This window comes from Thermobia domestica, chromosome 1 (assembly GCF_964235325.1).
Source record: "Thermobia domestica chromosome 1, izTheDome1.hap1.1, whole genome shotgun sequence".
Classification (NCBI taxonomy): domain Eukaryota; kingdom Metazoa; phylum Arthropoda; class Insecta; order Zygentoma; family Lepismatidae; genus Thermobia; species Thermobia domestica.
In genome coordinates, this window is record NC_137454.1 from 156,739,770 (window position 1) to 156,756,141 (window position 16,372).

At 34.2% G+C, this 16,372-nt stretch overlaps 1 protein-coding gene across 1 annotated transcript in view; it reads left to right on the forward strand.

The window, feature by feature from the left end:
• BNIP3 (BCL2 interacting protein 3) overlaps window positions 1-8,619 on the forward strand; it is a 119,964-nt gene extending 111,345 nt beyond the window's left edge. The window contains exon 6 of the mRNA XM_081765019.1: window positions 7,357-8,619. Coding sequence (XP_081621145.1) covers window positions 7,357-7,408 — 52 coding nt within the window. The 3' untranslated portion in view covers window positions 7,409-8,619. The remainder of the gene's footprint in view (window positions 1-7,356) is intronic.
• The last annotated feature ends 7,753 nt before the right edge of the window (window positions 8,620-16,372 follow it).

Below are 16,372 nucleotides of genomic sequence, written 5' to 3' on the forward strand. Positions count from 1 at the left end.
TTTCTCACCGCTCACCTCCATGCCGATAGGCGATGAATTTAGACTTAAACGCCATCGGCAGTTTCACTTTTCATCTCAGCGATCATGAAAGCTATGTATTGGACATTAATGGATTTTTTTTTTTTATTATTGTATTATTTTTACATATATTCCTTTTCCACCCTCCATAAATATGTGATAAAATCCCAAGTTAGACCATGGTTTATTCATGCACTAAAAATAATCAAATTCGCTGCGGCGGTCTTTGAGGAGCTGGATGCCAAACATACATACATAATTTTTATTTATATTGAAGATGCCCCTTCTCCCCTTAAAACTGAAATTTTCAAAACAATGGTGTATATGTTCTCTTATTTTTAATGATGAGTGTATATGCCGAGTTTCTTCTTTCTGACTTAATTGCTTTGTGAGATACTGTACTTTCGGCATAAATTTTTTAACACCCTCTACCCTCGTAGGATATACCTTTCGGGAAAACTAATGTGAATGTAAGAGCCTAAGTTAGGTCATGGTCCATTAATGTACGAAAATTTTATCAAAATCGGTCCAGACGTCTAGAAGTTGGCCGCCAAACATTTTTACATTTCGTCTTTTCATCTTTATATATCAAAGAAATCAAGAATATTTATTTTTAGGTGACTATAAAATACAGTACAATTTTCATTTAACTTGGAAATATGTCCGACCAGTCAAATTTGGGAATATATCTTTTAAAGTTAATTGTACAATCTCTACAATGAAGAGTAAGGTTGAGTTATGTTAATGCTAAAAATTGAGAATGTACACCTTTTTCGTCATTTATTATTCGTATTATAATTTAAAAGGATTACGAAAATCAATGAAAGAAAGATTAGAAAGATTTCACGTTATGAGATAGGAAAATTGTAACATAACTCAAAACCTTTAAGATTGCATCATTGTTGTTTCACGGGATTTCATTTTATTATTATTATTATTATTATTATTATTATTATTATTATTATTATTATTATTATTATTATTATTATTATTATTATTAATTATTATTATAGAAACGATGGGAGTTTTTAGCAAAGAAGCCAGTGAATTTTTGAATGAGTTAGGATCAACTTTAATTAAGAAGTCAGGCGACCCAAGAAGCAAACACTATTTAATACAACGAATAAGCCTAGCAATACAGAGAGGAAATGCAGTCAGCATTTTAAAATCCTTCCCATCAGCACAAGAGCTGGATGAAATTGTTTACTTAAAATAAGTAGTATAAACATAGTGATGGACAGCGATTTGCTTTCTAAGTTTATTTAGTAAATCCGTTCTATTTCCCTTTATATTTCTTCGCTGGGATGATATTCTTATTTCAATTTTTTATCACTAATTCCGAAAAGATTTGCCTAAGATATTGAACTTAGACGGACTTCTTTCTTTTAAAAAAATTATAGTGCTAAACTGTGGTCTCCAGTTCCTGTTCTGTGTTCTGGTAACATTGAATGTGTTTGTCGTTGTCGAAAATGGAGTGCTGGTGTAGAAGTGTGTGATGAAATAGATTCTTTTTTACATTTAAAAAATAATAAATATAGAGATGATGATGATGATGATTATTATTATTATTATTATTATTATTCATATAATAATAATAATAATAATAATAATAATAATAATAATAATAATAATAATAATAATAATAATAATAATAATAATTGATGATGATGATGTTGCTAATTAAATTATGAGTTTGCTTTAGTTTTATTCTTAAAAATCATTTTATAAATTCATGTTAAATTTCTGTCCTTATTTTTGTTTTGCTTTTAAAATTGGCAATCAATTTGAGTGAATGTTCTTGTTGCTGGCCATCTTTGTGATGGGAACAATATCTCTTCGCTGGTATCCTCATTAAATCCCTATTAAATTAAGTTGCCAGATACCAGAGTGATAAGTGCCTTCTTCAGCTTCCTATTTTTGATCTTACATGAATTTCGAATCACACGTCAAGTGGAGTAGACCCACATCTTACTAGTTCAAATGTACGTAATCGTTACTAGCTGAAGGATTTTTTTTTAACGTTATCCTGTACTAAGTATTGTGAATCTTAGTTTCAAGTTAAGATCTTAAGTAGAATGCTGATGGAATTTTGTACATTGTAATTGCACTATTTATTTCAGTTTTTGAGTGGGTAGTTAGGTGTATTTGCAGTAGACATTTTTGTGTATATTTATTGTATGAATATACTTTCCTGAACAATTGGTTTGTATTCTTAAGTGAGACACATCGTTATGATTGCGTATTCTTGTATGACCACATATTTAATATCTTCATCAGACTTCCTTTTGTTGATCATTACCGACATGAACTGGCATTAATTATGAGTACAATTCACTGAGTAATGCAATATAGTAAGTCGGACAATGAAGACAAAATTTCACAAACCATTTGCTATATATACGGGAGTTTGGCTACGGGGTTATAATTTAAAGTACTCACAAACTACCTCTATAAAAATTGTTGCGGAAGTACCTTAGGTTTCTGAAACATGGATTTTTAGATAGAGCACATATTAGTTCTTAAGGAAGCATTTGTGCATCCAGATTGGTCTCTACTTTTGTCTTATCTTGGTGTCAGGAATCACCTCTGAAACGTTGTCGGTGTTGTTTTGAAACACCCTATATATATATATATATAATATATAGATTTTTCCGAAACTCTGACGAAGTTAACACAAACCGTCTTCACTAACTTCGTTGAAACGAGCTTTAAAGATAATGTTGCCTCCCTTCTGAAGAACTGCAATCAGTTATTCTTCCGGTTTCTCTTTTACCTATGTTTCCTTTGGAGTACCCAGGTTAGTGTCTTAGTACATCTCTTGTTTCATGTTTACATTGGTGCTCTGTCATCACATTTAATTTCTTCATCCTCAAATGTTCTCTTTGCGGACTATTGTAAAAAGTTTAAAAAAGATTTTCTTCCTGAACAAGATGCATTTATACGGAATCTTTGGTGTGAAACGTGGGATGCTATATATTTATATTTTCCTTATCGTCCAAACTCACGACGTGGGTTAAGAGATGATCTATTATTTCTGTTTGAGATGCTCAATGTATCTGATTGTGCTTAATTCTTACAACATGCTTTTTAAGATTTTCAAACTACGAGGCGTGCTTTTAAGTAAGTAGTGTTTTAAAATTCGGCCCATGCAGCGCTGTGGTTAATATCCCATGCATGCGCGCTGTGTATCTACATCTGTTAGCAGTCAGACACCATTACAGAAATATTCAAACGTGTTTACGTATGTTTGTGAGTAGTTAAAATGCTTCTGCCGATTGAGACTCCCGCCAACTGTGAAATACGCGCTGTGATTCGTTTTCTTAGTGCTAAAGGCATGAAAATGGCTGAAATTCATCGCCAAATTAGTGGAGTGTAAGGAGAAAGCATTATGAGCAATGAAATCGTACGGAAATGGGTTAGAGTTTTCAAAGATGATCGCACGAATGTTCATTATGAGGAGCGAAGTGGGCGACTTTGTGTCATCACTAAGGGGTTGGTGCAGAAAGTTGACAAAAATGTGAAAGAGAACAGACACTTAACGATTTTTTCGTTATCTGATAAATTTCCTCAAGCTTCAAGAAGTGTTCTCTATGGCATCCAAGTGTGGTCAGCGCCACGGTGACAATGTCGAAACGGCCGTGTTGCAGTGGTAGTCAAATCAGGCGGGAGACTTCTATGAGAATGGTATTGAAAAGCTTGTTGTACTATACAATAAGTGCCTTAATATTGGTGGAAACTATTTAGAAAAGTAGATTAAGGTACAGACTAAAAAATACACCTCGTATAAATGAACAGCAGTCATTGTTGCAGTTTTGTGAACTAGGCATAGTTTTTGTTTGTTTATTTATATTTTCCTTTTATATTCTGTTGCAGTATTAACTTCATGTTAAATAGTTGTAAAACTTGCACTTGCTGTATGCGAAAAGCTTGAGATAATTAAATAAAAACAATCCTATAAAGGCTTTTTTAAAGGATTCCTCATTAAAAAGTTTATTATTACTGTAAATTAATTGATTTATGTAAAATTTTAGGAGATCGTTGCAAAAGAGAGAGAAACATATGCAGGGTCCCACCGATTTGTTAAAGTTATGGAATTCAGCCCATTAGTAAAAGAGCTGGAAAAGTAAGGAAATTTCATGAAAAGCTGGAAAAACCTGAAAAAATCAGGGAATTTTAAGTGGGGATTTTTAGTTCTCAGAACCCATTTCCCGTTTTGCCTTATCCAGCTGTTTGGTAGGGAATATTTTATAGAATAAATTTGTTCATTTTGCAAAATTTCTCAACTTACACATACATTATATACATGTACTTGCGTAGTAGATGAGGAACCCCCTTATCGGTGAAACTATAGTTCCTTTTTACATTATATATAGATCTAGATATTTAAATTGTAACCTGGAAAAGGCAGGAAAGTCATGGTTGCCAAATAAGGAAACTCTGATGTTGTATAGAGCTGCTTGAAATGAGATTCAATCATGTGAAACTGGAGTTTAGAATCGCAAATATTTAGTTGGGTTCATCATTTTGAACAAGTAATTGAATTGACAAAATTAGTCAATTACTGAAATTACAGAGTATATTTCATTTCAATCTTAGAGTAAGGCCGCGCTAAGAAGAGCTCTGACAACTCTCACGTGCGATCAAGCGCGGTTGCCACGTTTATCTTCTGTAACAATACAATATAACAAGGGGCACATTTTGTGGGAAAAGAATTACCTATGTATTACAACAAAAAATATCATTTAACATTATTCCTGACGAAAGTATTAGTCAAAAGAAACAAACAAATTAGTTTGCGTTAAGATAGTTTACAAAATCGTAAAGAAAACAACCGTTACTTCTAAACACAGGCCTTATGCAGAATCGTTTTGACGTATGATTAGCGTCATACTAAATGTCTGACTACTGCATGGAAACATATGTTAGTCGAACTCTTTAGTATGACATCGAGCTTCTTCGTGGCTAAGCGGTTAGCGTACGTCTTTGGCATGGGAGCCCCCGGTTCAATTCCCGGCGGAAGCTCATGTGGTACGGATTCCACATTAATCAGTAGGTCCACGTCTCATATAACCTCGCTGCTGAAAGAGACGTTAAACTCAAAATCAACTCAACTCTTTAGTATGACACTAAACACGCGTCAGAACGACTCTGCGTAAGACATATAATGTTATATCTTTATATATATATATATATATATATATATATATATATATATATATACAGGGTGGGCCATTTTAATTAATCCACGGAAATATCTGAAAAATGATAAAACATAGAAGAAATTTTTGAAGTACACGTTATATATTGCTAAGGGGGAAAACCAATTCCGCCAACAGTACCCCTCCCCGCTCCCCGTAAATGGGGGTAACGGGGGGTAACTTTGAAATGTCAAATGGGAACATGGGTCGAGTAATACCTCGTTCGAAAGGTCTTGGAAAACTAAGTAACGCTGTACCAAAAGATGTTTCATATTGTGCACGAGTTTCAAAATGGCCGCCATGATATGGTTCGGAAACTCCAGTACCCGTAGTATGAAAACCATGGAAAGTAAATGAATGGAACAAAATTGAAATACGTAAATATCATAGGGCATATCGAATGATGTAATCTCTGTGATCCCAGTGGCCTCCCTGAAGGGGTCTTGTGGGCTAACTTCAAAATTTCAATGTCCGACCGGACAACGGTTTGGGCGTACGCTTGACCTACCCAATGCTGTTTGGAAGGCAGACTTCATGCATGGAGACTTGGTGCACTAAGTTAACGCGGATGGCCAGTTACATTTTGATTAACTATTAGCATTCATGTCATATTGTGAGCTTGAGGGACGAAACGGTGTGTACGTATATCCCCGAAATGCTTTCTGAATAACCAGCACGCATTGCATAAAAGTTTCTCTTTTTTTAGTCACTACAGCGTCATCCTCACAAACAAATGTTTCAACCACACCATCCCTATTTCTAAGGTTAGCCTTAATTTACGAATTAAAGTAGAGTTCTTGTTTGAACTTTCACTTTACTTTCCACCCCACTCACATACAGAGCGCAGGGAGAGATTATTTTGGAGGACTTGGATTTCTCTCTATACATTATGGCAATTTTACTCTAATATTTTTATCTCTGTTGTATTATTCTCGAGCCTTAGAACGCCTCCGTGGTTTTCCTATTTAATTTTCGTTATTTTCATTTATGTCTAACCGTATTCATACTATGGGCACTAGACGTTTTCTTAGACACAGTCACCATGTCTTTGCGATCATTTTGAAAACGGCGTCTCATGTCGAAAATTTTCTTACAGAAGCTGTTTGATATTAATTTGTCTATGTAACGTGATGTTACTCGCTTCAAGATGCTATTTGAAATTTTCAAGTTGACCCCGGATACCTTTCAGTTGGCCCTTGGAGTCATCCCGACAACACCTCTCGATGTGCCTTACGTCAGTTAGCTACTCCAGTTTTTCTTTTGTTGATTTATCTCCAATCGCTTTCATACTTCGGGTACTAAACCTTTTCTCTGACACGGATACTATGTTTCGGCGGCCTTTTGAGAACACTGCCATTTCACATCAATCGTTTTCTCCTGCAATATGTTAGATTTTGCAAGATTTATCGAACGAGGTACCACTCGACTCATGTTACTATTTGAAATTTTGAAGTTAGCCCCCAAGACCCCTTTAGGGAGGCCACTGGGATCACAGGGACCACACCGTTCGATATGCCCTATGATATTTATGTATTTCAATTTTGTTCCATTCATTTACCTTCCATGGTTTTCATACTACGGGTACTGGAGTTTCCGAACCATATTATGGCGGCCATTTTGAAACCGGTGCACAATATGGAACATCTTTTGGTACAGCGTTACTTAGTTTTCCAAAACCTTTCGAACGAGGTATTACTCGACCCATGTTCCCATTTGACATTTCAAAGTTACCCCCCGTCACCCCCATTTAGGGGGGGCGGAGAGGGGTACTTTTGGCAGAATTGGGTTTCCCCCTTAGCAATATGTAACGTGTACTTGAAACATTTCTTCTATGTTTTATCATTTTTCAGATATTTCCGTGGATTAATTAAAATGGCCCACCCTGTATATATAATGAAAACTACTTACGTTAGAGAATGGCTTTTAATTGTAGACAATTTCAGTGATAAAGTAATTCGATTCTTTCATCGTTCTGTCAAGTGGTCGCTTTGATTCTTCTTGCTACGACAGTTCGCAACACTGTCGTAAACTTGCACGATGTTAGATCTGTCAGAGCTCAGGTTACGATGGCCTTAGAATAATAGCATTCGATATTTTTGGTATTCCTTATCCACCTAATTAATGTTGTTCTTCGTTTCAGTGTCTGGCTAAGCAAGAGAGGCCTGTATCTCCCGCGTTTGAACCTTGAATGACTGCCAGAATCAACCTTCATTTATCAGTTAGGAATTCTGGGTGAGAATGAATTGTTTGTCTCGTCATGAAGGGAAGACTGAGCATATAGAAAGAAGAAAATAATGCACAATTGGAATACTAAAAGAAATATATTATTTAAAAGTAAATAGTAATTTTTTAAGAGTGACTATCTGTTTATGTATATCAGTGTAGCTGTTGTACTCATTTTATGTATTATAATTGAGTTGAAAGTTCGATATAGAACGTTTTCATGTAGAAAATAGTTTTCCCTTGAAAATGTGCTAGCAGGCAAGGTTTAATCTTATTTTTGTATTATAAGATTATATAGACAATGATACAAAGATCAAGTCTTATATTCGTCGTGAAAAATGAAAGCGCTTAATTTCAATTACATACTTCTGGTGAAAAAAAGAAGACTGTTCGAGGCAAAGTAATTTATAAATATGGAGGGGGGAGGGAGGAAAGTTGTAAGTGTAGTGTATACATTGGGTCGTATTCCTATATTTTACATATTAAAAAGAAATCAAATTCTTTATCCTTGTACATATTAGATAAAAGTAATTTCAAAACTTACTTTTTAAATGTTTTCAAAGGATGACAATTTATCTTAATAGGTGTTACATGATCATAATACGTATATATACATAGATATCTTTACTCATGTTAGAAGCTTAGTCTACAGTGCTTCGTTTTGTACCAAATTACTGTTTTTCCAAATGTTAGAATTAATTTTTATATATATGTATATGTAAGTTGTATATGATCGAGAGTAATTTAAAAGAAAGAAAAGAACGAAAACACTTTCTCAATATTAATCATGTTTTTATAAAAATATATCTATAATAAACTAGTTTCATGTACAGTATCACAGGTGATAAAATTATACGCACTTAATTATTGTTGTATAAAGTTATAATTTTTGTCTTCGTTCGCTTACCGAAGAGTACAATATTGTTACATTATTTCCGAAAATACGTTCGTGCATTAAATAGCGAATAATGATTTAGAAAGAACTTTTAGCATTCAGCAATATGCCGAAGATATATATGCTACTGGACGTTTATTTTCTCTTCCTTTGTACATATTATTTTAATCCGAACATGTAAATATTGTTTAGAAACCAGAAAGAAATTTATTTCAAAAAATTAGCTACAATTATATTTGTAAAAAACATATACCAATTGAATTAATAAACATAAAAATAACATTATTTGCCTTTTTGAACTTTACCTATATGAATGTATTATTGACGTAAAATAAGAAAGTCATTGTATCGTTGACAAATTTTAATTATAAATTATCAGTTTCAGTATGTTTTATTATCCTTGAAGAGAGAAACAAATTGTTAACATATTCAGGTGAATGATTAATTACTCAAAGAAATGATTGAATGTATATTAACTATTTTAAAAGGAGAGAACCTGAAACATCCAGCAATTCTCAATACTTGAGTATGGTTTCGGAGTACTGCTTATTCCTTCCTCAGTACTAGCGCTAAAAGTTTCGCTGCTAAACAAACTGTATTGTGTAGAAATCTCTCATCTGGCTTTTCCTGACTACCATTAGCATATAAAAACCAATCTTCAAAATTCATTATTTTCATCCTAGTCCTCAAATTCCATGATAAAATCCGATAGATATATCCTTCTTCTGTGCATTTAAGTACATAAGACACTCATAATGATTGCAAATATGTGGCAGCAAAAATTAATCACACTGATATATGGAAAATTATTGTGCAGTTTTTACGATTCTTAGTTGCAAATCGTTGTGTACTGAAAAATTGGTTCTGATTGTTTGTAACTAGAAATAATATCTTAATTTCCATAAATGTTTTATGGAACTATAATCGCAACTTTTTACTCCAGAACCGAATTTTTCAAACTGAAAATAAATGAAAAACGAGTGGCGAAAAATCTTGCAGTAGCAAAATACGTCTCTCCATCTATGGGCACATGTTTCCCATGAGTTCTAGAAAATAATTTTAAAGACCTATTAGGAACCTCAGAAGAAAGAATACACGTACATCAGATTTTATCTATATATTACAGGAATTAAATTGCAGTATTATAATCATGAAGGTAGCGGTTCTTCACAGGTTTATCTCAAATTGATAAAAATGTTTTCGAACAGAAACCTTAAATCTGCACAAAGGAAAATTAGGTAAGAGATGAGACAGCATTGTTATAAACGCAAACAATCTAAAACTCCAATAAGCATACAATAATTTTATTTCAACTCTATTATGTTAAATTCATTTGGCCTGAAATATCCATGTTACCACATACCGTCTTTATTATAAGTGTTCTGTTGAGTTCGATAATCGGAATTTTGCTGCTACGAGATCCTTCGCTGCTCTCGTTGGAAAAATTCGATTTTGGAGTAAGAAATTGTAGTATTTACTTCCACAAAACATTTGTGAAAATTTAAGATAATATTTCCGGTTGCAAATCGTCGCAGGTAATTTTCAGTACACAATAATTTACAACTATTGTGCTGCCAAAATGTCTTGAGCCGTGGCAAAAATGCGAACTAAAGCTCACACCCTCACACACCCACGCGTTCAGCCAATAAGGGTTCAGCTGTTGCTAAGCGAGAGAGAGTGGAATTCCTTCAGCCGATAGCAGCGCTTGCGACGGAAGACTAGGGATCAAGTCAATGTGGTATATTTATAACAATCTTATAAACAATACCATAATTTTCTTCAAGCATTAGTGCTGGTGTGATTTAATTTTTCATGCTACGTTTTTTCAACATTAATTTATGACTCGTATATTTGAGTGCACAGAAGAAAGATATATTCAGTCAGATGGGGAAGAAACCCTCTGGAGCTACGAAATTCCCCTTGGGACATTTCTTCAATTGAGCTCAACCTAGGTTACCAGTATTTTCGTAGTACTGTTTTTACCCTTATAACTGAAGGCACCAAGTTATATAAAAAATTTATTCATTTTTTAAAAATTTTGTGAGAGACTATTTTGTTTCACTGAATATTCACCCGAAAAGTAGCCTCTTACTTCTTGAGATTTTCACTTTCTTAAGATTAGCCCAAGTTTGGAAGCAAATTTCCCTATGGACCACCAGACACTCGCAGATCATGTGATTACATATCAATGTGCTATGATGTGAAGTTTCGACGTATTATTTCCATATTATCACAAAAAATAAACTATTGAAGGAAACACAACATTCCCAGAAAGTACATTTTATTATATTGAAAACAATATTTTTCGTGCAAAGTGGAATGTTATTAAATACCTCTTTACAACATTCGAGTTGGACTATTTCTAATGGTGCAGTTGTATTATTACGCCTCCTAGCTACCAGCAGAAATGACGCGGAAAACGAAGCATTTCTCAGAAAGTGTTAGTCGAAGGAAGACGACGTCAAATTATGATACCGTAGTGAATTCAACAGAAGAAAGAGGCCTGCATTTCATCCGTTGTTGATGATAGGAATCTAATTTTATACAGTTAATTAGGCATCATCTTATATTCTTCGTAGTTCCAAAACAGCTGTGTTCCAGTGGTATTATGGATTGTCTTCGTGTGTGATCTCGAAATCTCGAACATAAACCTTTCCGCGTACCGTATATCGTTTTTCGCATGTATCATGCCGTGAAAACCGTCTCGCGTTGCGATCAGAAAAGGGGCACAGGGTATAAAATGAAAATGTAAACAAATATATATATATAATATTATACAAAATAAATAAATAAGTAAATTTAATATGTAATTTAAAAATTTTCTTCTTTATACATTTCAATATTATATGTTAGTGTTCTGTGGGAGTGATATTTCATGTTACAGAAGTGATGTTAATATTACGTTTCATATTGGTAAGAATGAAGCATTAATCTTACATGTTCTTTCGCATTTTTTAAAGCGCAATGCAGTAATTATTATTGTTTGCTCTCCAATGTTTGTACAGTTTCTCCTGTACCCCGAAGCTACTTAGGGACATAAGGAGGAGTCGAACCCGGCATTTGCCAGTAGTAATATAGGGAGCTAGCTTTAATGCGAGGCTGAGGAATTCAGAGTTGATTGGTAGGTTCCCCACCCCGTCGCCAAGAAACGGTCACTCGACGATCCTGGGCAGGGTTGCCAGTGCGTTGTCAAAAAATTCAGCTAATACTCACTTAATTCAAAGAGTTTCTGCAATTATGCAATCCCTATCGAAGATCCCTGTATACGCTGTGATAACAAATGCTTCAGTTTTTTCTCCCTCACTTTTCGTCGCACTGCACTATGGCCTTCCTTATTACTTCTTTAGCTTCGCTGTGCATAGTTTGCCCTCTCTTATGCTGTGAAGCCATTGTCAAATGAATAATAAGCAACAAAACCGCAACCACAACAGCACACAACAAATAACCAACTCACACTAACTCTTCAGAATGACATTCATGTGACAAACTTTTAACCCTGGCAACGCTGACATATAGAAGGAGGGTAAGGGAGTATTGCAAGAGTCAGGCAGAAGAATTGTTGAAATTTTCCCCCTTTACCTCAGCCCCCGCTGGTAAACAAGCTAGCTCCCTATAATATTTTATTTCCCCCTTTCATGTAATTTAGTAATTGTTTTGTAAATTGAAATTATCGGTAAGTAAGAATATATTATTTCATCGATTCGACTGGTGTATCGAACCAATGGGTAATTGAATGGTTTACTGTACAGTAATTGAATTCGAATCCCAGGATACATAGTAGGTAAAACCATACCCGTTATACATTCCGTTTATTAAAATTTTTCCTTAGGAAAAATCTTCTGAAATCACAGTATATATCTACCGGGTTTTATATGATAATTAAGGACTGCCATTTTATTAGCAGTAAAAGGTTTAACACTATCATTGAGGAAGGAGGTGACAACAGTCAGTGTGAAAGTAGTGGGAATTTGTGTAAGGTGAACTGTGCTTTCTAAATATGTATGTGAAATTTTGGCAGAAGTGTTTCCCCAGTGATTTGCTGCTCGAGAAATTTAGTTCTGTGTGCTTTTGAATAAATTCTTCATAATGATTTAATGACTATACAAATATGTCATGTTAGATGCTTTATGTTCTAAGCAAAAACTATTAAAATTAGTTATTTTCTGTCAGTCTTTGAATAATCTATAAATTAACACATAAAATCAGAAAGCTGAAGTTGATTTCAAATTAGTAATGGACAAAACAGTTCATCTTTCGGAGGTGCACCCAACGATTCGATCACTAGAAAGAACCGGTTTGTTTCAAGTCAATTGTAGTCGGTAGAGGGTTCACTTTTAGGACTGAAGCCACTGTATTCAAACAATGGGTGCACGATAGGGTTTTGTGGTAAATAAACCCTAGTGAGCGGGTTTTCTCGGAGTTCTGTTTCTCCCTGTATTTTTATTCCTTTCGTCCTTACGTCATTAACTCATTAATTACTATCTATTTCTTGGATGTTCAACTATGCTTTAATGTGAAATATAAATGCTAAGCAATTAGTTTTCGTCTCTGAATAACTGTAAGAAGCCTTCGGGAATTGTGAAACCAAGAATTTGCAATGATTCAAGTCTTTCACCCGTGTGAATAATGGGACACGATTTTCTCAGGAATAAGCTGTTCCCTGCTCGCTTTCTGACGTTGAAATGTAGTTTACTTTCGCGATAGTATTCGTTGCTGGAAAATAGAATTTTCAAAATACCCAAATGTGCGAACCTAATAGTTAATATGTGTAATAGACATTATTCCAAGAAATTCTCAGTGATTAAGTAGCAACCTGAGAATGAATGTAGCAGGGGCATCATTTACGGGGGTATGAGGGGGCAATCCCCCCCGAAGTGTTTGAGGTATGCATATACTTTAATCGATTGTCTACTAATATACTAGTACAAAACGTGAAAGTCTTATATCGGTGGTGCTCTTTGTCCCTCTCAAGCGGTCTGAAATGACGCCCCTGGTATGCTTTATTATCATGTATTCTGAGCACATGACCAAGTTTACATGTTTTAGTTTAGCGTTTTAATTTATCTTACAAACTTAACAACGCTTAAACTGCTAGATAAAAAAAAAGTCCCAAAAAGGAAAAGTAGCAAATACAAGTCGATGTACGCAATGAATCGAGGTGGTGTATGTTGCAGAAGAAAAAGTATTTAATGCAATCGTCAACAATCGGTTTTTATTTGACAACATATTGTTGAAAGGCGTCCAAGGAGCGAATGGGCAGTGTGTCCATGGAGCATAGTTAACATCTATCTGCTGGTTTAGTATCATGGTTCAAGTTGCAGAGGCAAGATCAAAAGTAATGTGGTGGTGTTAGTTGTATCCAATATTAATGTTCAGATAATAAGCAGGTCTGTTTCCAAGTATTCCAAGACTACGTTCAATCCTTAATGGTTGTTAGATAATTTTTATCATGGATTCGGAAAGTAACAGGTGACAAAATTATTGCTTGCTGCAATATTTACCGGAGCGTCTTTTCGCTGTTTAACATTGGATAGCAAGCGGAAGCAAATCACACACACACACACACACACACAAAAAGAAAGCAGATAGTTACGTCCATTTATATATTATAGAAATTTCTCTTTTCCGTTTAGAAGCTTAATTTCCGAAAACAAATATGTATTCCCTTATTCGTAATCGAGAATTTATAAACAGAATTTCACCTTCAACTTCAGTGAATCCTCACATTTGATCATTTAGTAAACTTAAAAAGACATTTAGTTTTACATAAATTTCCGCATTTCCCCCTTTACGAACACAATTTTGGAAAGCTATATAATACAAGTTCCTTTATTTTTAAGTAAGGATGTAATATCAGGTTTAACATCTCTGACATAAGCGTTCCTCCATATCAGGCACACTCTGAATAAAGAAAGACAAATTTGAATATTATGGGAACTTTCTCCTGCTTCAGACGCAAATTTTTGAAAAATATGAAAAATATATTCTTGGCCAAGAGACTCTTAACTATACTGGTGGAAAAGATTAAGGATAGGGTCTGCCAACTACAGTCGTTTCTTTTGCGAATATTGACTTGGTTGTGTGTTTATTTTCTGATTACACGGTTAAGTCAGTATTCTTTTGGTTCTTTTTCGTATTACAAAGTTACGAATATATGTATATGAACTCATTGAACGATTAGATGTAAATCTACTGAAAAGTTACTAGTCTCACGTTGAAAAATATGAGATTTCATTTTTTTTTTTTTTTCACGAAGAAAATGAATGTATTTCTTCTTGCTTTTGTGCTCTTTTCATCTCTAAATTATATGCAATGTCAAACTGCACTGAAAATAATGGTCACTTCCTCCTACATAGTCATTGTCATGTATTTTCTCAAGACAAAAGTAGTCACTAGTGATTGAGTGACTACTCTGTTCCAATTGATCTTCACTTATGTCGCTTTCAATTGCTTCGTTTGTTTCCTCTTTCGTCATAAAGACAGAGCGTTCTTTTTCATTATTCCTTGTTTTTGCGTTTTCAAGTAAATCTTAATTTTTCATATACGCTCCAACAGATACATATACTGTGTTATGTATTTTATAAAATAATGCAATTTTATTCTCATTTTAAAATGGGCTAGCTGTAGAAGTTTACGTCTTCTCTTAGACCAGTAGTATCTGTTATGTCATTTTAAGAGTTCTTTGAATTAATTTTGAGGAAACACAATTTATGAAATAAATAAGCACATCATACTGAGTTAAGTGATAATTTTGGTTCGGCTACACTATATGTAGTTCTCGAAATATAAGGCCTACAAGAAAATTTTTGCCTGAAATACATTGGATCTTTTGATCGAAAAAGCACTAAAGTATATACTCTTGTGAGGTATCTCAGACCCCAAGCAAACCATATTGCTAAAAGTCACAGTACTTGTTTTTGTTCCTATTTATGCAATAAAAGTGCACGCTAACTATGAGGGTAAACCTGAAACCAGCGTCATCTATTGAAAGCTTTAGAAAGGAACATATGACGGGTGGGGTTTTGAGACCCCATCAGTATTGCTCAAAGTTAGACTTCATATTTCTCCGTACAATTACCTTTTTTTGTTTATCTGATAAGTAAATTTTGTGTAATTCAGTTTCCCAGTAAACTATGTAATTTTGGAGGGCACTTGCTGAACTTAACCCATATTATTTTATTTTTTGATTTGAAGTCTGTATGTCAATTTCAGACTTTCAACTTAAGTGAGTCCTTTTTGTATACTGGATTTCACACCTCCAACTTAAGCTAATTTTCATTTTCAGCACTTTTTGAATAAGTAAAGAAAAGGAAATGATCAATATTTCCCGACTTAGCAAAATTTTTCGAATACACTAGAACACACTCATCTTTCGATTTAACGAATGTCGAAAACAACGGACAAAATGTGGAGTAGGCGATTCAGTCTGAAAGTCCTAATTTTAAACTGAAAAAGTTTAATTTGTTTTATTATAGTGCATATTTACAGTGTACAGTCAGCCACAAAAATACTTGAACCCCTGACTGTTATTGCTTCATTAGGTCAAGCCCAGCACTTTTGCTAGTATCACGGACGTCAGGACAAATACTGCCCAACTTACACATAATTTTTCAAACAGTTGGTAAGTCTATAAGTACTGAAACAAGCTTTTGCTGTGCAATTGATCCACGAAAGGAAATCTCCACTTTAAGATTAATCTCTATTGTTTGGAGAGTGTTGTCCAACGAGTGTCATATATCAAATATATTATAACTTGTTATTTGTATAAAGTATTATTTCACTACATACTGCACGCATATCACAAGGAAGAAACAACACTGGTCATACATGCGTTAGAATATGGTTGAAAGAAACTAAAAATATCAAATCTGGAACAAATGACGGAAATAAGTTTGTTAAATCTTTGTCTCCATTCATATCCCGTCGTTATAGGACGTCTGTTGTTTCTCGTAAAATATAGATAGATACATGCGGTCTGGCGTTGTCAGTGTGGTACGCAACACTAGTTTCTGTTGACCAGTTCTGGTCGTTTCTTCTG